The sequence below is a fragment of the Ictalurus furcatus genome, chromosome 16 (assembly GCF_023375685.1).
Source record: "Ictalurus furcatus strain D&B chromosome 16, Billie_1.0, whole genome shotgun sequence".
Classification (NCBI taxonomy): Eukaryota; Metazoa; Chordata; class Actinopteri; order Siluriformes; family Ictaluridae; genus Ictalurus; species Ictalurus furcatus.
In genome coordinates this window covers 14,985,328-15,008,208 of record NC_071270.1, presented here as the reverse complement: position 1 = coordinate 15,008,208, position 22,881 = coordinate 14,985,328, and the positions used below count along the sequence as shown (strand labels likewise).

The 22,881-nt window shown below is 38.3% G+C and overlaps 2 protein-coding genes and 1 pseudogene across 2 annotated transcripts; all 3 read right to left on the bottom strand.

Annotated features, from left to right (window-relative positions):
- Positions 1 to 129: 129 nt before the first annotated feature.
- On the bottom strand, positions 130 to 10,757 carry zpr1 (ZPR1 zinc finger). The gene is made up of 13 exons (XM_053645050.1): positions 10,386 to 10,757; positions 10,110 to 10,271; positions 8,417 to 8,507; positions 8,210 to 8,280; positions 5,827 to 5,913; positions 5,576 to 5,698; positions 5,277 to 5,403; positions 4,255 to 4,325; positions 3,911 to 4,000; positions 3,604 to 3,714; positions 3,431 to 3,520; positions 766 to 831; positions 130 to 670 (listed from the first exon to the last, which is right to left on the bottom strand). The coding sequence occupies exons 1-13, from the start codon at positions 10,500 to 10,502 to the stop codon at positions 545 to 547; spliced, it is 1,332 nt and encodes a 443-aa protein (XP_053501025.1). The 5' UTR covers positions 10,503 to 10,757; the 3' UTR covers positions 130 to 544.
- A 3,145-nt stretch (positions 10,758 to 13,902) lies between these two features.
- Positions 13,903 to 15,639, bottom strand: pwp1 (PWP1 homolog, endonuclein). Its single transcript, XM_053645049.1, has one exon. The coding sequence runs from the start codon at positions 15,532 to 15,534 to the stop codon at positions 14,089 to 14,091; it is 1,446 nt and encodes a 481-aa protein (XP_053501024.1). The 5' UTR covers positions 15,535 to 15,639; the 3' UTR covers positions 13,903 to 14,088.
- Positions 15,640 to 16,728: 1,089 nt separating this feature from the next.
- LOC128620236 (heat shock cognate 71 kDa protein-like) lies at positions 16,729 to 21,410 on the bottom strand (annotated as a pseudogene).
- Positions 21,411 to 22,881: the final 1,471 nt, after the last annotated feature.

Genomic DNA, 22,881 nt, shown 5'->3' with positions numbered 1-22,881 from the left:
CAGAAAGCTGCATGAATTACACTGTTCCTGTTTATGACTCAGTCTAATTACACATGCTTATTATTAGGCCTGCTTTTACACCCAGGCTCTTATCTGACATTATTTACAACTCATTAAAACCATCACAGAACCGGTTCATATCATGTTTATTATACAAACACAATGCATACGTTATGTACAGTTATTTATTTATCTGGTTTAAAGGAAATCAAATCAATGCACATGAGGTTACTAACAAATTAAGAGCTATTTAAATAATAGGCTTTTTTTAATACATGTAATCACTTAATTTCACAATAGTTGGTGGTTTAGCCAAGTACAAAACCAAAAAAAAAAAAAAAAAATGTTCTGTGTATGTAGCTGAAAGGAAACCAGGGCCTTTGCATTAACTTAAAGGTCAAGCTAGTACTTGCATTTTCTCCCTTTTTGGTACACTTGACTTAATTACTCTTACAGGTCTTCCTGAATAAAAACAATAATAACAAAAAAAAAAAAACATAGCTTTATCTAATCTTGACCCCCTGGCTGCTGGTTTATATCCGTCTCATTTCTCAGCCTCGCTATATCCCTCTGTTTTCATGTCATTTATTCCGAGGTCTTCGTCCTGTTCGAACGTTCGCAGATACTTTTCGATCTTCATCTCAGGATCGAGGTCTGGAGCGTAAATGTTCTACAGAGAAACACTTCATGCTTAATCTTATTCAGAATGTCGGTCTTAACCGTCATACATTTCATGATAATAGTCATAGAAAGAAATAAGCTTACCTGCAGGTAACTGTTCCCTGCTGGATCATCCAGGATGATGTGGGCATCCATTTCTCCTGACATAATCTTGACATGAACACAAGGCAAACAAAGGAAAAATTGGATCTCATGCCAATAAACCATGCCTCGTGTGTTCAAAATTTCAAAGTAGGTTCTGTAATTCACTGACTCGGTAATCCAGCCTGCTAATAAAACAGACTTTTACCAAAAAAGCAGTAGGCAGACCGGACGGCTCCAGTATTAATCATAAAATGTATATTGGTTAAACTGAAACGTTTGTATTTATAAGGATATATACATGTAAGTACTTTAGCCTGGTCAGGTTCTAAGTGGATCCGGAGCCTAACCCAGGGAGACTAGGCACGATGCAGGAATACTCAATGCCAGTCCATGCACAAATACATTCACACCTAGGGGCAATTTAAAGTCATCAATCCACCTAAAGACATTTTTAGGAGGTAGGAAACTAAAGAACACACCATGCAGAGAATATGTGAAACATGGCACAGACAGTAATATGAGCTCAGGACTGAACTGGGGATCCTAGAGTTGTGAATTAATAAAAAACTCTGCCACCTGTACATTATTCAACTGTTACAAAATGAACACAAGTGTATATCTTCCAGCATGATATCCAGGTCCATGTCAGATGCTTCACATAATAAAGTATATAAATTAGACCTTGCCAAAAGGTCTTCACATATTTTATACTGACATGGAAGAAAAACATGAAATGAATCAAACAAATTGTCTACCCAAATACTATATTATGATGAAATATATGATACATACTGAAAGAAAATATGAAACAGCAACGCACAGCACATCTTCCCCTGCACTTTTATTACTGAACGACCTATTTATTGACAGAAATGCAAAATCCTCACTTTTTTGTTGTTCATATCCCAAGACTGAGGTTTGTAAATTCACACCTAGATAAAGTCACTGTGAAGCAAAAGTAACAAATGTTTTTCCACATCCTTTCTGCCTGTGAATTGGCTTTCCAACATGTAAATCTTCATGTTTGGTTTAAACACTGCTTTAATAGTTGAAAAAGCATTAAAAAAATAAATATATAAAACTTTTTCAGTTGTCTCTGTACTGTTATACGAAGGGGTCAAAATTGTTAAATGCAATGCCTATACTATGTACATACACTATATGGCCAAAAGTTTGTGGACACCCGACCCTCACACCCCTATGAGCTTTTTGAACATCCCATTCCCGATTTAGCCCCCTTCGCTATTCTGATAACCTCCACTCATCTGGGAAGGCTTTCAACTAAGGCTGCAACTAACTATTATTTTCATACTCGATTACTCGGCAGATTATTATCATCAATTAATCGGATAGGGGCGTATTTTCAGTACCATTGTTTCATTTATTTAAAATAAAATCCAAAAAACGAGCGTTACAAATAGAGACTTCAGACTAAAACTTTACATTAACACAACTCTTTGTCCAAGTACATACAAGTATTTATGCATTATTTTTTTTGATGCACAAAAAGCACTGATAATTAAACTACAGTCCTAAATTATTAATAATAAAATCTCCCTTTCACTGCACCTTATGGTTTCTGTTACTCACTGCCTTTAGTCATATTGTTTTGTTTATGTTTACTTTTATCATAGTGTTTTAATTAGACATTACAGATCTTACTCGAGCTCCAACTGTATCACCGCGTCTACGTAGCGAGTGAGGAGCAACACGGCCTCGTTACTAATAGATCACTTCCGTTATAATAAACTACAGAATTTACACTGTATCCTGCAAATACACCATATAATGACAATAAACGTGAATAAAACTAAACCTTTTAAGCAACTCGCACCAGCTTCCCCAACCCCTTGCAGACTGTGTAGCATTTTGGATATAAACATAAGTTTGTGCTCATGCATCACTGTCGTGTGCCCGTGCCACACAAGCTCCGCTTTGTAAAGTTTGATCTTCTTCGTGGTGTTTTTTCGTTGACTCTGGGTATTCTGCTACAGCTTAGCAGCGTCGCATTATGTGCATTACATACTTTCCGTTTAGTAAAAAAATGCTAGTGTTCTATTTTTGACAATACAACCTTTCTAAAATTCATATACTAGACAGTAGAGTACGCAGTGCATAGTGTAAGTGTATAATACGTCATTTGGGACACAACTTTAGTATTCACTCTCAGATGCGTGTTTTCAGAACAGAAGTAACGCAATGAGTAAATGTACCCAGTGTGGCACACAGACCAAATAATCAATAATGGGATTCGTTGACAACGATTTTCATAATCGATTATTATCGATTGGTTGTTGCAGCTCTACTTTCAGCTAGATTTTGGAACATGGCTGTGGGGATTTGTTTCTATTTAGCCACTCAAGTCCTTCTACTACAGCCTTGGCAAAACCATGTATTTATGGACTTCACTTTGTGCACAGGGACATTGTCATGCTGGAACATGATCAGCCTTCTTAGTTCCAGTGAATGGAACGTGTAATGCTACCGCATACAAATACATCTTATACAACTGTGTGATCCAACTTTGTGGCAACAGTTTGGGGAAGACCCACATATGGATGTGCTGGTCAGGTGTCCATAAACCTTTGGCCATATACTATATTGGTACCTCTGAATAGCAGGGTTAAGGTTGAACCTTGTGTGTGTAACAAATAAAAATTCAAACCTTGTCGATCTTCTTCCCGAACAGCTCCAGTTTCTCAGTTATGTCAGATGCGGCACTGTCTCCACAAATGAAGGGGTTTTTCGTGATGATCTAAACCAATTATACATAGCAAAACTAAAAATAAGTAGGCTTCCTGTAAATCCAAATGTCATAAGATAAGTTATGATGCTCACCAGTTCCTTGATGTCCTTAAGGAGCCCTTCCACAGTGGTGAATTTTCCACCCAACATCGCCATACCCAGCTCAAACTCCAGTTCTGGAATCAGCACACTGCACGTCTCCGACTGGCCCACACACGCAAACACACCACATCAGAAAATAAACCATGGAATCGATTTTACATTTCACAGCATGAGCTTCACACACTCTTGGCTCAATCTAAATAGAGGTAGAAAGTTCTATTGTTCAGAACTAAACACCACATCATTAACAGCATTATTTTTGAGTGGATGATGAAAAGCTTGTGTGGACTCAGAATACCTTTAGCAGGTCTCGTGACATGTCTGACGGGTCTGTGAGATGAAGAGTAATTCTGGTTCCCAGCTCCTCTGTGGCACCACCGGATTTCACCTGTTCAATTAATATACAATGGTACATTAAATATTATTTGTGGAATTCCACTTTCCTTTTCAAGAGCTCTACAGCACACACACTCAGAGATGCAAAGAAATGTACTGAGGGAAGAAAAAAAAAATACACAATCATTGTGAAATGCACAATTCTAGAAATGTCCCAATTCTATCTAGCTCCCTTCTACAGACTATACTAATGGTACACAAATAACTACAGGCAAAGCAGACAGATCTATCAAGGCTTTTTCTGACCTCATTAGTTCGATGTCCACAGCTGTCACAGTTGGTGGCCATGATGATAACTTCTTTGAAATGTGGAATTTCTGATTAATAATAAAGGAATAAATCTTAAGAAGGTAAAATGCCAAAAAAATGTCTCAACTTTGATAAATTAACAGGGCAATACATTTATTTACACTACACTAATATTATAATATTGCGCCATGTGTAAATACAAAATGCAATGATTTATACAGCTGTAGTTATTTAAATGGATAGTTTAAATTATGATTGATTGTTTTATCTCTCTTCTAACAGCCTCCCAGTAAAGACGCAAAGTAGGATACTTAAACCATAAAAACCCCAGAAGCATCCATCTAGTGGTTTGCACGGGACTGTTTTTTTTGTTGTTGTTGTTTGTTTGTTTGAATTCTGACCAATCCTGCTCATTTCCACAGACACTGCTAACCAATCCTGTCTGCTGCCAGAGAACCTTTGACCAATCCCACTTGCTCTAGCACTTATTGTTTTAATACCTGTCTGCAATATTTTCTGATGCACTTAGTTGGTCCTATTTCTCAAAATAACATCAATAACAATTTAAATGAACGGTTAAAATGGAAGTGTAGAAAGCCTTCAGAATAATATTTCAGTGTGAATTAGCCTGGTTTGTAATTACGCAAACCTAGTCATCATCCCTGCCCCCAAAACAGTTATGCCTGTGCGTACAGTGCACTAATGAATCAAAGCTTTTACACCCCTTGACTGAAATTTATTGATTGTCCATATTTTATATATATTTTTATATATATATATATATATATATATATATGTGGACAATTTCAAGACAACTACCTCAGCTTAATGTTGCACAGACAGTCGTAAAAAGCATTTCACTACAAGTCATACTGCATATATTTCTTTACAATCAGCAACACTGCAGACAGAACCATTCATTGCCGTTATTGTACATGGTCCCCAGGTGACGTACATTCAGACCTGTCCACACCAAACAGGAAGAAAACCTCACTATGCTATCAGCGTTCAAAGGATACGGACAAGCTTCATGTTTGTTGCGGCAGGAGCGTTGCACTCTGGGCAGTTAGTGTTGAACACCAGGACTTCGTTCCTTATTGTCTCCAGATCGTTGGCAGGTTTCTCCTCTTGCTCTGGTTCACTTTCCTGAAAAGAAGCATGGAGTGTTACTGAAGGCAAATAATGAATAATGCACCAGCTTTGTGAAGTATCAATTGTATAACAAAGTACATTAATGCTTTTTGGGAGAAAAAAAAACTATCTCCAAATGATAATACAAAATGAAAGCATGGCTTGATTGTAATCCCAGTCTTCTCACCTGTATCCCAAGGGCTGTGTTTTGCTCAGGTGTCCTTTTGTAATGAGATACAGTGAGAGATTGGTCTTTCTGTGGTGCAAATGGATTCTCGATAAAACTGTTCCCTGAAGGATCATTAATTATCTGACAGGCAACACAGAGAAAATGGAGAACCGTTTACATACAGACACAATCCCAAAAACAGGTTCTTTTGTATTAACAGTAGTAGATAAAAAGTAATCAGACTGTATTAGTAGTATTGATCAAATTACCAGTGTGAATTCTTCTTCAACATCTTTCAGCTTTTTCAACTTCTGAATAAATTGATCTATTTTGTCTGCAACTTCTGGATCTGTGGCCTGAAAAAAAACAAAGAGTGAGGACACACAAAGGGCCTGAGCAATATCTAAAAAAAAATGCACACAAATAAATATTATTTATTTATTTGCACCAATATGCAGGAACATTCTAGTTTGTACATATTTGTCATGATTTGGAAAATAATAAACCCTGCACTCAATATAATACTATATACTAAGATATTACTATGGTAATCGAAGAGATGGCAACATTGTTAACAAGAAAATGCAATGCAAAAATTACTAGGGCTGCAACAACTAATCGATAAAATTGATAATTAAAATAATCGACAACGAATTTCATTATAGATTAGTTGGGTCTGTGATGTTACTGATGGTTATCCACAGTGGGGTTATTCACAATGGTGAAAAGTGCATTTCTATGAATAAAACACATCTGTACAACAGCGAAGGTCACAGAGTGAGTGTGGGAAAAGTGCACAATCCAGGTTGTCCAAAACATGAGAATGTTTTATATTAAGCGCTTCAAACAAACTCATAAGCGTAGTAACGTGGTTTGTCGTGTCAGATGCTGACAGATGCGTGTGCTGTTTAATGTGTCCCAGATGTTTCCTTCAGCGCAGAAATGACACTTTTACATTTATATCCTTATCTGTAAATGTTAGAAATTCACACCAGTATTTCCATTTTACATAAAGGCTCGTCCTGACAGCAAGTAAGTCTCCATTAAACTTCACTGAATGAGCGTGAGTCCACACATGAGAAAGAAACTAAACAAAAGTCTGACGTGCCCACTACTTCTAATAATAATCAGCAGCTAATCCATTTTTTTTAACCAACCAAAGAGCCTAAAGTCCCACCTTCTTGTTTCCTATTGGCCCACAAAACGGAAGCTTTGGAATTCACAACTCAAAAACTAAATGTGCATCTTTCACTTCGCCCATCCCCCTTTAGTGAACTGGCTTTACTGCAGGGCACAATTTTATGTTTTATCTAAAAATGCAGAAAAGCATCTTTTAACGCATCTCCCATACGACTGTAGCAGTGGGTCAAAAATCGTAAAATTCTGTGGCTGTATCTGTAAAAATTCTGTAACCAGTCCTTAGACTCACATCAGCTTCAACCAAGCAATCACAGACAGTTAATACCTGGTTCTATTGAAGTGGAACAAAACTGTTCAAAATACTTTTTTTTTTTTTTTTTTTTTAAATCCAGACATTAGCTGTTTTTCATATCTGCCATAGAACAAATGACTATTTAACTGATCCATTCTTTAACCCTCTTACCCCTAAGTTCCCACAGTATTATGTCTCATAACCCTATATTCCCCAGAGAAACAGCACACCAACCCTGAGTTCTTGGCCCAAAATCAACATTTTAATTTTAACATTTTTAGGCCTTGAAACAACTTATAATAATGTATTTGTGTAATATTACTTTGAAAATGAAGCAGTTCAGTGTTTTTACTAAACTTAGAGCACAATTCTTAACTAGAGAAATGACGAAAAATGCTCGCTAAAATCCTTATACTCATTTAGAAGTACCATCAGCGTGGTCAATGCCTTTGAATAAATTCAAGTAAATAATAAATAAATGCATTTTAGCGCCAAAAGTCAAGTTTCTGGTGATAATCAGACCAGCAGGTAGTGTTTTCACAAATGCACAGACCCCTGCAGTGTCAGTCGCACTGTTTGATGCTGAAGATGAAGACGGATCAGGGTCTGAATCAGGAGAGTTTGCGTCTCTATCAGTTTCGGTTTCAACATCGCCTGAACTTTCACTGCTGTCACTATCTAGAATCCTCGCTCTCGCCTGTGTAACTGTGTATGTTCTCTTTTTTTTCACTGTTTTAGATGTATCTGTGTTCACTGTAGGAGTAACTTTAGCTGAAACACGATTAGCTTTTCGCTTTGGCATTTTTAGTTCACTTCTACTATTACACCAATATTCACGCTTGGATCAGCTTCATTGTAATGACGGCGTAATAACAATCACGTCGTGACGTCATGACGTCATCAACCTTCCGGGTCAAAAAATAATACTTAAATAAGTAAGGAATCATAGCAGAGTAATGCCGGTAAACCAGCCTTACGGAGATAACGTTTACACTGTAAAACCGCTATATCGGCCTTACGGGGATTTGGCATAGACAACCAAGCCGGTATTTCGTCCTTACGGGAATAGATCAAAGACAGGCAAGCCGGTTTTTCGGCCATACGAGGTAAGAGGGTTAATCTGGTCACTACACACACTATATATATATTATTATTATAAATATTAAGTTTGTGATCATCAAAATTAGATCGGAGACCAGCAAAAAAGAAAGCACACACACCCGCCGTATTGATTGATCTTGTTCTAATCCTGCTACCGCTCTGTCGAGGAGTCCCTCAATGGTGGACAGTGCTGCAAAAGAGAAGTTAATAATTCTTAAATATAAACCAGCATATGCTTCAATTTAAATCACACCAGTGCCTCGAACAGTGCAAACAGAATAGCAAATCCATTTACAATTACATGGGCTCGCCCCAGAAATACTCACCACCCTTCTGTGTGAATGCAGGGATTTCAAAGTCCAACTCAGGTATCCTAACAGTTGCACTGTCCGTCTTCACGACCTCACGGTTCAGATCCTGAACAACAGAAACCAAAAACACAACTTAGCAATGTTTTAGAGCCCACATGAACACACACCACCTGAAATACTGTACAGCGCAGTCTTATTTTAAAAAAACATGAATGCAATGATACCTGTACTGATTATCATGGAATAAGAGATATCTGTATAATGCAGTGTACACAGCATGATGTATGCTAAGCATCATTGTCAAGCTAAAAAAAAAAAACAACAACAACTTCCATGCAGAATAACTAGCTTTTGCTACACAGACACATATTATATCTTTAGGAAAGGCATATTGCTTTCAGCTCTATGAATGTGGTACTGTGGTAGCATTGTGCATGAAAATGACACGTTCACATAAGTTACATGGGTCACTCCATGAAAACTGCAGCCACTCAAATGTATATAAATCACTGGCAATAAAATTTAACATTGTAGAGAATGTTGTCAAATATCATGATAAATGATCAATGAAAGCTGTTCTACCTTGAGATATACATAAGATAATTTCAATATGATCCTGTTCCTAACTAATGTAAAAACAAAGTTCCTTCTGAACTCTCCCTATTAATTAGTGTCAGAAACTGTGACATTCCTTACCTTACCTAATAAAGTAATTAATATTTTGCTTTAATTCCTACCCTTTCCTGTAATAAAAGTTTTCCTATTTTAGTACAGAGGCTACTTAATAGTTATCTGTGGGAATGATTAAAAGGGACAACGCTGTTTTTGGGTGCAAGGTCTTTTAAAAGTTGCTGTGAATGTAGCCTTCAGTGTCTGTATGGGTTACCTTCAAGCTGTTTTAATAAGCAAGGTCTCCATTAGTAATATTTCTCTGTCAGTCAGTCAAGCACAGTTTATGGTATTTAAATAAAAGAGGAAAATTTACTGAGTTGCGCATATAACAAGGAAAGGAAAATGACAACGAATGAATATATCAATTAAAATTTTGATATAAAAAAAAAAACACATTTGACAAGTCAAGAACTAAGACTAACAGAAATTTGAAAAGAATCAACAATTTGGACCAATTTCTCGATCTGTTAAGCTGACTGCTTCAAGATAACTCTTTAGTCTATTTTCGATCCAGTCAAAAAGAAGGATGCAGAACACTGAAGTCAAGATTTTCTTGGGTACACGGTACAGTGTTATGCCTCATAACTCATGTTTGAGTGGAAATGTTCTCTTTTGACCCATATGCCATTATGTCTGATGGTAATGTCAACATAAGGGTGGGAATGTTCATCAAAACATTTTCTGGAATTTTACCCTCATGTCACAGTTGCGCTGCAGTTTTTATGGAGTGACCCGGTGGTGGTGGCAGTGGTGGCTCAATGGTTAAAGGCTCTGGGTTACTGATCAGAAAGTCGGGGGTTCAAGCCCCAGCACCACCACCAATCTGCCACTGTTGGGCCCTTGAGCAAGGCCCTTAACCCTCTCTATTCCCCTGGGGCGCCGTATCATGGCTGACCCTGCGCTCTTAACAAGCTGGGATATGCGAAGAACAGAATTTCACTGTGCTGTAATGTATATGTGACAAATGCTTCTTCTTCCTCCATTCACACTTCCTCCATGTTAGCATTAGAAAACGTCACACTGATCACACAGTCACCTCTTTAGTCTTTATGTGGAGTGTGTAGCAGACTCCCTGCTCTTGGATCCGGCCTGCAGACTGTATTTCTGTATTGGTCCAGTGACAGTGGGAACATGTGAAGGAACTGATGATGATTTCCCTGAAGAAGGGGATTTTGGTTAGAAGAAAACGCGTCTTTCCCTGAAGAAGAGATAAAGAGACAGGTCATCTCAACACCCCCTGCCTACCATACATATCTAAATATCTTAACACTCCTATCATTATTAATGTTAATGCTGTGATTTTATCACTCACATTCTCGTAACAGTTCATACACAAGCTCTCGATTTCAGTGGGCTGAGCGTCCTCCTCGTCTGCGTTGATGTCTTTAAACATAACGCCGCGCACGCGATCCTCGCCTATTGCTGACATGATTTGGGAAACTATTTAGTTAGCTGTGCGTTGTAAGTAAAAAAAAAATAAAATAAAAAAAATAAAAATCAAACCAGAGTTGAGTCCCAAAGGTAAATACGTAACGAAGAACGGTCTAGAAAAATCGTGTTAGACAGGCGCACATGGATCGCGCTATTACTTCCGGTTCAAAAGGTAAGCAGTGCGCCAAAGTAAAAGTCTGAGTGTAAATAACTACAAAAGCCATCAGTCTCACAGCCCTTATTGACTTATTCACATCACAGAGACAAAACAGGGCTGCATATCAGTTAAAGTATTGAACATTGAATGGAACTATTTCCTTTAAAGGTGCAATAGTTGCTTTTTTATTTCTTACTGGTAGAAATAACCTGGAATACATGTTGAGCATTATATTCATAAAAATGTTTTTTTTTTTTTGTTTTTTTTTTAAGATTGAAGCCATAGCCTTGACAAGGAAAAGTCGGGAAGAAAATCCGTTTGGAAAACTGCCTTCTGATTCGGAATGCTTGTTCGTGTTTTTTTTATTATTATTATTATTATTAAATAGAATAATCCAACAATTTTACATAGCACAACATATCATTAGTACAACACAATCTCAATCCGGAATGCTAGTTTGTGTTTAGGTATATGTGCCTCCTGTCACTTAAGATCCTGGGGGCGGGGCTTCGTGAACATGGGCGGGGGAATGTTTTTGTTTATTTTATTTATTTATTTATTTATTTATTTTATTAATTAATATATGAAGATGAAAAACAGTTACGTAAGCATTGCAAAGAAATGACTTACAATTACGTGAAAAACAACAACAATATGTAAATAGAACATAACATCTTACAACATATGTAACGTACATTAATATAGGCCTACAGATTTTACAGCACAAAGAAAGCATCTAAATACATGGACTTTCTTTACAAATTTCTTCAAGATATTTAAGGAATCTTAGGATTTTTTTTTATTCTTTATAAAATGAAGAAATTTAAAAAGCCAGTTTAATTCAATTTTAAAGTGGGAGAAGGATGGAATACCATTTGCAAATTTTTGTTTATGAATGAGAAATTTACCATATAAAATGACACAATGAACTACATACTCCAGAGGTTTATTATCAGTATCATTATTGTAAATAAATGATGTCTTTTAAACTAAAAGAATGTGTAAAATAGGATGAGTCAAAGATAGGAGAACCTAGTTCAGAGCAGAGTTGTTTAGATATAGGGCAATCAATAAACAGATGTGCAAATGTCTCCTCTGCTTGTTTACAAAAAGAACATGAGCTGTCAATGTCCAAGTATTTAGAAACATTAGAGTTGACAGGGTATATTTTGTGTAATATTTTGAATGTTTTTCCTTTGCCTTATTGGAGATACAATATTTTCATGAGCGGGGGAATGGGTCTCCATGAGTGGCGCAGGGATGACGTCATTTTGTAGTGCCAAAACCCGGAAACGAGCTAGCATTTTAGGACATAAAATACACCAGTAATACCCCACTCATGTTTTTAAAAGCTTTTACGTGTATTGAAAAAGACGGTTTGTAACATGTTGATAAATGGGACTACAGACTGCACCTCTCTATTAGAGACATAATGTGCATTAGGTAAGATTTGTGAAAATTAGGTCTCTAATTGTTAAATGAGTGGAGCTGAATAATATTTTTCCACTCATTGACCCCTCCCTCATTTTCAAGCATGTTCACAAATTTCCATCCCCAAAAACTTATGGCTAATGGTTCAGCTAGAGTCTACAGGTCTACGGTCTTTCATGGAACACTCCCACAGAAATTCATCCTCTGGCTGATCTTTTTAAATCTGCTAATATTTCTTGGGGTTTTGCATCCGCTCTTTATAATAAGTTTATCTCAGATGCACCTCATGCCTTGCGATATTAGAAGTATGGTCTCAGGATTTGTATGAAGAATGGAAGAATGTATTTGCTTCTTCAAATAATTCATTCAACTCAAGTGACCAGTCAAACAGGCTACTAACTATAAGAACTCAACAATAAATGTACTAGTTTTGATAATGTTGGTTGTGATTTCCATCACTGTAAATTTCCAGAATAAAAATAGCAAACCCTGGCTATGCTTCTCAGACCCCTGAGGACACCACTTTCAGAGCCATTGCTACATCAAAATATCAATAACACCATTACTAATACTATAGATTTTTGGAAAACTTATACATATATATTTGTGATGATTTTTTAAGTATTAAAAGTACTAGTACTCTGTGTACTATTTGTCTTTTATTGTTAATTTTTACAATTCTAGCTACATTTTACTTTAACAAAATTAAATATAGCAACAAATGTCCAGAATAAGTATCTACAGTGTTTACACTTCTACTTATTAAAGAAATGTTGGTTGTTTGTTTGTTTTTTTGTTTTGTTTTTTTGTATAGCTGTGCATTTATTTAATGTTTCGATAGTTAAAAAAAAAAAATTCATCAAGGAAATTCATCATATCCTCAGGAGAGACTAAGATGCAAGAATATTAAATGAAAGAAATGACAAATATTCCTAATATAATTTACATACACTCTTGATTATTAAATGTAATTTTAATTTTAATTATATTTGTTACTCTTTTTATTTCACATTCTACAGCATTAATATAATTATATTTTAATGTAATTAAATATACTTATATATAATATAATTTTTTTATACATAAATATTTTTCTACGCTTCTTTAAGTGAATAAACTGTTACAGAATATAGGATAAGAAATTGAATTGAAAATGATTCCCCATAGAGACTACCATATTTTCTGTACTAAAAAGTTTGTACCTTCTTGCAGTGGCATATAATGCTGCAACATATAATCAGTGTCTCTCAATACTGGTAATGGACTAAGACTGCCCCACACATGGCATTTTCCCTCCTCTAACACACCCTATTCGACTTTGTACAGACTTGTTAATTAGCAGATGAGTTGAATCTGGTGAGTTACAGAACACCAAAACGTTTACAGCAGTGGCACTTGAACAGCAGGATTGAGAAAAAACTGGCCTAAATCAAAACCAGAAACATTAAGTTGTCAGAAATAAGAAGTGCACTTTATGGAGATTGTTTTCAGTAAAGAGTTACCATAAAACTGTAACATATAAATAATGAATGTCAGTTCCTAACTTGACCATATGGGTGTCCTCCTATGTCCTAAACACATAACAGTAAGTGGATTGGCTAGTCTAAATTACCCCTGCTTATGAACGAGGATGTCAATACATGCGTGTGCTGCCATGCGTCATTCTATCCAGTGTGTATTCCCGTCTCATACCCTGTGTTCCCAGGATAAGCTTTGGATCTGCTGTGACCCTGATCAATTACTACAGATGAATGAATGTTTGTAACCTCATAAAAAGCTATTTATAATGTTTAAAACACAAGGCTTCAGCATTAAAACCTCTGTTTAATGAGTTCATCACAAAATGTGCATATATTTTTGTAATAATGGTACATTTCATTTATCTTGTACACCAGAAACAAAGTATATACTGGATTGTTTTTCTCTAAACAGAATTTGCTTATTTTGGATTAATAGGAAAAGAAGTTATTTGGTCGCAAAGTCTCTAGCTGTTCCATTAAGAGACCTCCATGCTGCTGCTGGAGTCCGCAGACACCGTGTTGGCAACCAAACGTTCCCGGCTGCCGAAAACCTCTGACACCGCAGCTACATCGCTAATGTCCCATACACGCAGCCCATCCTTCTGTCCTCCAAACGCATAGACGAATGGCAGGTCAGGACAGCAAGCCGCACAGAACAGCACTCCCATTTTCATGTCTCTGGAGTGAATGAGCTTGGGCTTGTTTCCGAGAATATCCCAGACTTTCACATGTTTGTCAGCAGAGCTGGTAACCAGACAGCCGCTCACTTGACTGCTCAGGTCCATACCCGACACCTCTCCGTCATGTGCCCTCAGCGTGAAGACCAGCTTGTCTGATCTGGCATCTAAACAGTAAATGAAGCCGTCCTCTGTGCTTGCAAGGAAGTTGCATGGGGAGAAGTGATTCCACACCAGTCGCTCCACCTGACCGCTAAAGCGCCAGATACGATTGCTGGATTCTGGATTGCGACAGTCGTATAGGATAGCTGACTTATCATAAGACCCGGTGATGAGAGTCTGTGCTTCGAATGGGTGGAACTTCAGAGTCTGGACCTTATCTGTGTGGCGTCTTAGTGTTGTTGCTGGTTTGCCTTGCACAAGGTCCCAAAGAACCACAGACTCATCAGCAGAAGCACTTGCCAAAACATTCCTAACCATCTTGTTCCATGACAAATCTAATACAGCATCAGTGTGGCCCTCTATGGGCTCGGCAGCATTCTTCTTCTTCTTCTTTTTCTTGGTCTTCTTACTGCCAAGAGAAAACACAGGCTCTAAGCTGTCCACCACATCCAGATCCCACACATCAATAACAGGAGTCATGTTTCCTATTGCTGCATAATTCCCTGTGCCTTCATCAGGGCTGGGGTCAAAGTTCAGCCACTCGACACTCAGTGGATAAGCAGGGAGGAGAATGTCATGGTGGACATACAGAGAGTTCTCTTCAGAGTTATACACATAAACCTCAAGATTGCAGCAATCCTTCTCAGCCCTACCAGCCAGAATGAGGTTATCAGTAGGCTTGAGCTGGAAGTCCTCTCTTTCATACTGGTCTGTGTCTTGAATGGTGATATAAGGATCTTCTTCATTATTGCCAAACACTGTCAGACCTGCCAGACTGTCCCCGAGGTTAGCCGTCTCAAGATCTTCCTCATCGTATTTGTCCAGTTCATATTCGGCTAGATCATTTTCTGCTGGATTTTCTTCATCAGCAGCAGTCATTTCTGGTGCTGAATGAGTTTCTGTCTTCTCTTGCTCACTCACTGGGCACTCCTCCTGCTCATCATCATCATCATCTTGCCTTAATTCATCCTTTGCCTCGGCTATAATGCGCTGCAGCTCCTCTTTACTCAATTCAACTTTATCTGGTGTTTCTTTAGAAACCCCCTTCCTCACCCATCCGATACAAGTTATTTGAGAGCTCATGATCACACCAACTATTAAAGAATTGTTACTTAGATTGGCCTTTGGTATCTACGGCACCAGGAGCTTCTAAAACATTGACCCTACTGCGTGGAGAAACACGAGGCGTATCGGGGTCCTCTTAGAGCCTCGCGCGGCTTGATGACGCAATGCGTGTTGCCGACTAGAGTTCCTGCGTTTATTTTTTCGGAAAATAATTACAGCAGTCTGGAGAAGACATTAGCTGTTAATATTCCGTATTATACTGTGTTAGCGATATTTATATATAACTAGCGACATATTTAAAAAAAAATCTGTAATTTAATTGTACTGGAATGAAAGCATGCGCATGAGCCGATGTCAGACATGGGTCTTGTTTCACTGTACAGGATTGCTAGCTAGTTTAACGCTAGGTTACTTCTTGACGGTGCAGCAGTTTTTACCAGGATACATCGATATGGTATCATGGTATCATGCACGGTTAACCTGCTCCAAACCAGATTAAATTCAGGGACAGTAAACTGGATCAAAATAGATATTTTATATTATCGTTATTAAACTGTAAATGTCTTATTAAGCGAAGCCAGATGCGGTAACAGCCCCACCATCTTGGAAGGGGCAACATTACCCATTGAGCCCACTGACTTAAACACCTGAACATACTTTTGTTCCGTTTGGCAATCGAATAGAACAATAAAAGAGAACTAGCTATCAATAACGAAATATCGGTGTATTATATAGAGGGTGTTACTACTTTTAATTAGAATTCCAACATTCCAGTTACAGCTTGTGGTAACACAAGGTCAATTATGTGTTGTCTGTGTTCAGGTATTGCTCCTGATTGAACTGTTCTATGTAATACATGCACGTGTATTAATGTGATGAAGTGGTATATAATAGGTTTATCATGTTTATGTAATGATTTGTTTTAAAGAAAAGTAAAAAGGCCACAACACCTCTCTGTGGGTTACAGGTTAACGATGCTGTTGTAGGTTATTCCAGTCAAAAAATGACATGCTTCTGAGGCATATCTCATTTTATTTGACAGTTAGAGACAGAACCATTAATTTATATAATCATGTTAAAAATAGCTATTCACTCAGCTTCTTGTTACAGGACAATCTTCTCTTACAGTGTAATGCAGTTTTCTTGAAGTTGATTTCCTCATTGTAAGCATGCATGACCCACATGGTGCAGTATTACAAACTACAATTAACCAAAGGAGTTAATTTTTACTTGGGGAAGCAGAATCCCTGCCTCTGGTTTACATGACCAATAAAATAAACTGAATTAGAATGTTCTCACATTGGAACGAGTGTGTGAATGTATGTGTAAAACAGGGTGTATTCCTCATGCCTGATGCCTAATGATCGCTGAAAATGAATAAATGAAGAAAATGTTCCCACATTTTTGGTACACATTAAATATGTAAGACCTCTAAATCCAAACAACCTGACTTACCCCCTCACATACAATACACTGTATGAAATAGCTGTATTTTTTAAAGTGATGCAACATCACAATTAGACTGTAGTACAATACGCAACACTCATCACTAGCAATATAGATTATGATAAATAAAACAATTGGTTACAATACATTGAATGACAAAAGCAACATGTGACAGTTAGGGGTCTATTTTCACTTAGTGTAATGTCTTCATACTTTTCCTTCTTTTAAAGTGCATTTTTGTCAGCTCACAAAATAGCTATTAAGTAGTCATAGGTCACTGCATACAGATCAGGCCTACTGGGATTAACAGAATATAGTTAATCTATGTCATTGCTAATTTATCTTTAATCAACTTCTTCAATGGTTGGTCCAGAGGATCCACCACCAGAGGGAGCACCACCAGCTCCAGGGAATCCACCTGGCATTCCACCTGGCATGCCTCCAGCACTCTGGTACAGTTTGGTGATGATTGGATTACAGACTTTCTCCAGTTCCTGCTGCTGATGCTCATATTCTTCTTTTTCTGCAGTCTATGAAGCAAGGAAATATTATAGGTATGAGACATTTAATAGCAAAGATTCTAAGTCGTGTAGCTTAGCCATTAATAACTGTTCATCCTTCATAAAGGATGAACAGTTAAGATTACCTGATTCTTATCAAGCCAGCTAATGATCTCATTGCATTTGTCCAATATCTTCTGCTTGTCCTCGTCACTGATCTTGCCCTGCAGCTTCTCATCCTCTACAGTGGACTTCATATTGAAAGCATAAGACTCCAGGCCATTCTTGGCAGACACCTTGTCACGCTGCACATCATCCTCCGCCTTGTATTTCTCAGCCTCCTGCACCATGCGCTCAATGTCCTCCTTACTGAGACGGCCTGTTTAAAAAAAGAAGCTTTAAGAAACCAGAATAAAAATAAACAGGCACTCAATCTGCAGACTATTTCAGGAAGTCAACCTACCCTTGTCGTTCGTGATTGTGATCTTGTTCTCTTTGCCAGTGCTCTTGTCAACAGCAGAGACATTAAGGATGCCATTGGCATCAATGTCAAATGTGACCTCAATCTGGGGAACACCACGAGGAGCAGGTGGGATTCCAGTGAGCTCAAATTTACCCAGCAGGTTGTTGTCCTTGGTCATGGCACGCTCACCCTCATAAACCTGGTGAGAACATGAAATACATAGTCAAATACCCAAGTAACCTAAAATTTTGCATGTAGGAACCACTCACTGGTAGAAAACATCCCATAAATGGGTTTTCCAAAATCAATTTGGTTCCAACCTGAATCAGCACACCAGGCTGGTTGTCAGAGTAGGTGGTGAAAGTCTGGGTCTGCTTGGTTGGAATGGTGGTGTTGCGCTTGATCAGAGCAGTCATCACCCCACCAGCAGTTTCAATTCCAAGAGACAGAGGGGTGACATCAAGCAGCAGCAGGTCCTGAACGTTCTCAGACTTGTCCCCAGAGAGGATGGCAGCCTGGACAGCTGAAAAGTATAACTGAAGATAAGTATATACACAGATGGATACAGAAGATCATTTTCACCCTTTGCTGTCACTCAGACATCCAAGGAAGGTACTTGGGCCATCTTTGGTTTTTCAACCTCTGGTGGAAACTACGAATGGCAGGAATCAACTTCATCATTGTGTGACCATAAATTTGAATAAAGCAATAAACCTATTGTAACGAACCTGCTCCGTAAGCCACAGCCTCATCAGGGTTGATGCTCTTATTGAGCTCCTTGCCATTGAAGAAATCTTGAAGGAGCTTCTGAATCTTGGGAATGCGGGTAGAGCCACCAACCAGGACTATGTCGTGGATCTGGGCTTTGTCTAATTTGGCATCACGGAGAGATTTTTCAACAGGGTCCAGGGTTCCACGGAAGAGGTCAGCGTTGAGCTCCTCAAAGCGAGCTCTTGTGATAGAGGTGTAGAAATCAACACCCTCATAAAGAGAGTCGATCTCAATGCTGGCCTGAGTGCTGGAGGACAGGGTGCGCTTGGCCCGCTCACAGGCAGTGCGCAGACGGCGAACAGCTCTCTTGTTATCACTGATGTCCTTCTTGTACTTGCGTTTGAACTCAGCAATGAAGTGGTTCACCATGCGGTTGTCAAAGTCTTCACCACCCAGGTGAGTGTCACCAGCAGTGGATTTGACCTCAAAGATGCCATCTTCAATGGTCAGGATGGACACATCGAAGGTGCCACCACCGAGATCAAAGATGAGGACGTTCCTTTCAGAACCAACCTAAAATGTCAAACACTTTAGCTTTTACAAGCCAGCTGCTAAGGACATTTAAATGGAATAAATAGCTGGTATTGATTTAGAAGCCACACTGTTTTTACCTTCTTGTCTAGCCCATAGGCAATAGCAGCAGCAGTAGGCTCATTAATAATTCGTAGAACATTTAGACCAGAGATAGTTCCAGCATCTTTTGTGGCTTGACGCTGAGAGTCATTGAAGTAAGCTGGTACTGTTATCACAGCATTATTGATAGACTGCAAGAAAAGTTTTACTGGTACTTAGAATATTCATCTAATTAAATGGCACTAAGTGTTCAACAATAAAAATGTAATTTTTTTTTATTTTGTAAGACACTCACCTTTCCAAGGTAGGCTTCAGCAATTTCCTTCATCTTCACCAACACCATGGAGGAGATTTCCTCAGGGTAGAAGTTCTTAGTCTCTCCTTTATATTCAACCTCCACTTTGGGACGTCCACCATCACTGATGACCTTGAAAGGCCAATGTTTCATGTCAGCCTGAACCACGGCGTCTTCGAACCTCCTGCCAATCAAACGCTTGGCATCTGAAATGAGACCATACCGCAACATGGTCACTATGGCTGACACTTACTTAATTTGACTTCAAATGACCATTTAGCATAAATTTAACATGAAAACTGTTTAGACATGTACAAACTGTGGAGGAAAAAAGGGAAAATCCATACTAACCAAAGATTGTGTTGGTGGGGTTCATGGCCACTTGGTTCTTGGCTGCATCACCAATCAATCTTTCAGTATCCGTGAAGGCCACATAGCTTGGTGTGGTCCTGTTTCCTTGGTCATTAGCAATGATTTCCACTTTGCCATGCTGGAAGATTCCCACACAGGAGTAAGTGGTCCCTAGATCGATGCCAACTGCAGTTCCCTTTGACATGGTGTCTGTGGAAAAAAAATCCAGAGGAGTCATGTGTCTAAATGGTGGAATAAACCCGATGCCACAGTGTACTTTGGAACCTTAAATGTGCCAACGACAACCCGCACAAGTTGAATAGGCTATAACCGAGAAGTCACATTATTATGCAAGGCTACATATGTATAGTTTACTGTAACTAGTTTTTAAAATTTGTTTTATTATTTATTATTAAAAAAGCAAGATTCAGTCTGTGAACTAGAAGATAAAGTCCTGACACTTAAGTGTGGCAGGGGTTTCAGATGACATAAAGAAAGAGGCTAAGGTTCGGCTGTAAAATATTAATCAGTGCTAGGTTTTCCAGAACCTTCTAGGCATAAAAAAAATATAACCTTAATAAAGATAAGTGCAAAGGACAGTATTCTCAGACAGCAAGATAAGGTCAATACAATTGAATGACTTCATCTATTAACTAGGTTTATTAACCATATTTCACACTGAAATCATAATTTCAGACTCTATGTTGACCACAGTTAACATTCTTGAAAAAATTATCCTTATAGAAACCAGAAAATGAACTGCTGAATTTATATCAGCCGATGAAAATGTGGAAACCATAAGGCGTTTTGATGAAGATCACTCTCCAGTACAGGAGCTGAAGATAAAGCTAAACCAACTTGCACATTCAGCTGTGCTGGGTTTTTGTCCCCCCATCTCCACCCGTATGTCGACAAATCCCGCCCGCCGCGCTACACTGACTCAAGATGCAACCCGCTGATTGGCCAGACGTTTGTAAGTGTCAGTTAGTAGCCAATCCTCGTTTAACCCTATTTCCAGAATACGGGTGGGATAGAAATAATGCTTCCCCTTCCCCCATTGTTGATTTGAAGGACAATGCCGGACTACGGGAAGCTTCTGTGGTGGATCCGAGCGCCATCGCTGCCTACATATTACACCTTCACCGGTATTACCGGACATGAAGCATCACGCATCAGCTACTACTACTAATAAACATCACATCTGATGTAAAATGCAATTCCTCACGTCACTGCTATTGAAACAACCCAAACATACATTTAATATAGCTAATAAGGCTGGTTATACAGGCTAATTCTATTCCTACCACAGCATAAACTAAATACACAAATATATATACACACACAAAGATATGAGTAATGTTACCTGGTGCTTTTTTTTCCTAAGCCGTGCCGGTTAAACCGCTCTGCGTGTGTGATGAGATGAAGTGTGTATGAGAGAGCCTCTACGTGTGAACACTGCAGGGAGCCGCTTATTCCTGATTTCCTCAGCAGCCGACAGCCAATCAGATTCCGCAAGAGCACGCGCCGCACCTGCAGTGGAACATTCTGGTTCCTTCGAGCTGGTTCTGGATGGAAACCTACATGCAAATCCGAGCGGCTTTCAGACGCGACCTCAACCCCACATGATTTCTGTAGGCCAATGGCTGTATCTCGTGGAATTAGCTTAGAGATTCACTAACACAGTAATACTAAAATATAACAATACCAGACGAAATGCTTATATCCGCCACATTTAACCAGGGACGTTCTTACCCGTGTAAGAAACACACTCAATAGTACCCTACCTTTGGTAGCCATAATTATCTTTTGGACGTTTTACTTTGAGAGATACATATAAGCTACTAAAGGTACAGAAGATGCTACCACCCCACCAACAAGGAAAATGTGCCCTACAGTTTAAAGTGTACATACATTTTAATAGAAATTAAAACTAGAATTGGTTTATGGATTGTTAGGTGATTTCTCAAGTACATCTGATGTATTAAAATATTCTGTTGTAGCTATACATTAGGCATGCATTTGTGTATTGTAATAATAACCATCATTATCATCATCATAATTTTCTTAATAAAACGATGGAGTTTAATTGTGATCTTTAACAGATTGTGTCAGATTTGAGCATACACTAGATTTGTTCTCTTTTCTAATTATACTAATACTAATACTTAGTTTGTGAACCCTTTAGAATTTTCTTTAAATCTGCATCAATATGACCTAAAACATCATCAGATTTTCACACAAGCCCTAAAATAGACAAACCCAATTAACCAAAAGAGACAAAAATATTATACTTGGTCATTTATTTATTGAGGAAAATGATCCAATATTACATATTTGTGAGTGGCAAACGTATGTGAACCTCTAGGATTAGCAGCCAATTTGAAGGCGAAATTAGAGTCAGGTGTTTTCAATCAATGGAATGACAATCGGGTGTGACTGAGCACCCTATTTTTTAAATAACAGGGATCTATCAAAGTCTAATCTTCACAACACATGCTTGTGGAAGTGTATCATGGCACAAACAAAGGAGATTTCTAAAGACCTCAGAAAAAGAGTTGTTGATGCTCATCAAGCTGTAAAAGGTTACAAAACCATCTCTGAAGAGTTTGTACTCCACCAATCCACAGGCAGACAGATTGGGTACAAATGGAGGAAATTCCAAACCATTATTACCCTCCCCAGGAGTGGTCGACCAACAAAGATTACTCCAAGAGCAAAACATGTAATAGTCATTGAGGTCAAAAAGAAACCCAGGGTAACTTCTAAGCATTTAAAGGCCTGTCTCACATTGCCTAATGTTAATGTTCATGAGTCCACCATCAGGAGAACACTGAACAACAATGATGTGCATGGCAAGGTTGCAAGGAGAAAGCGACTGCTCTCCAAAAAGAACATTGCTTCCCATCTACAGTTTGCTAAAGATCATGTGGATAAGCCAGAAGGCTATTGGAAAAATGTTTTGTGGA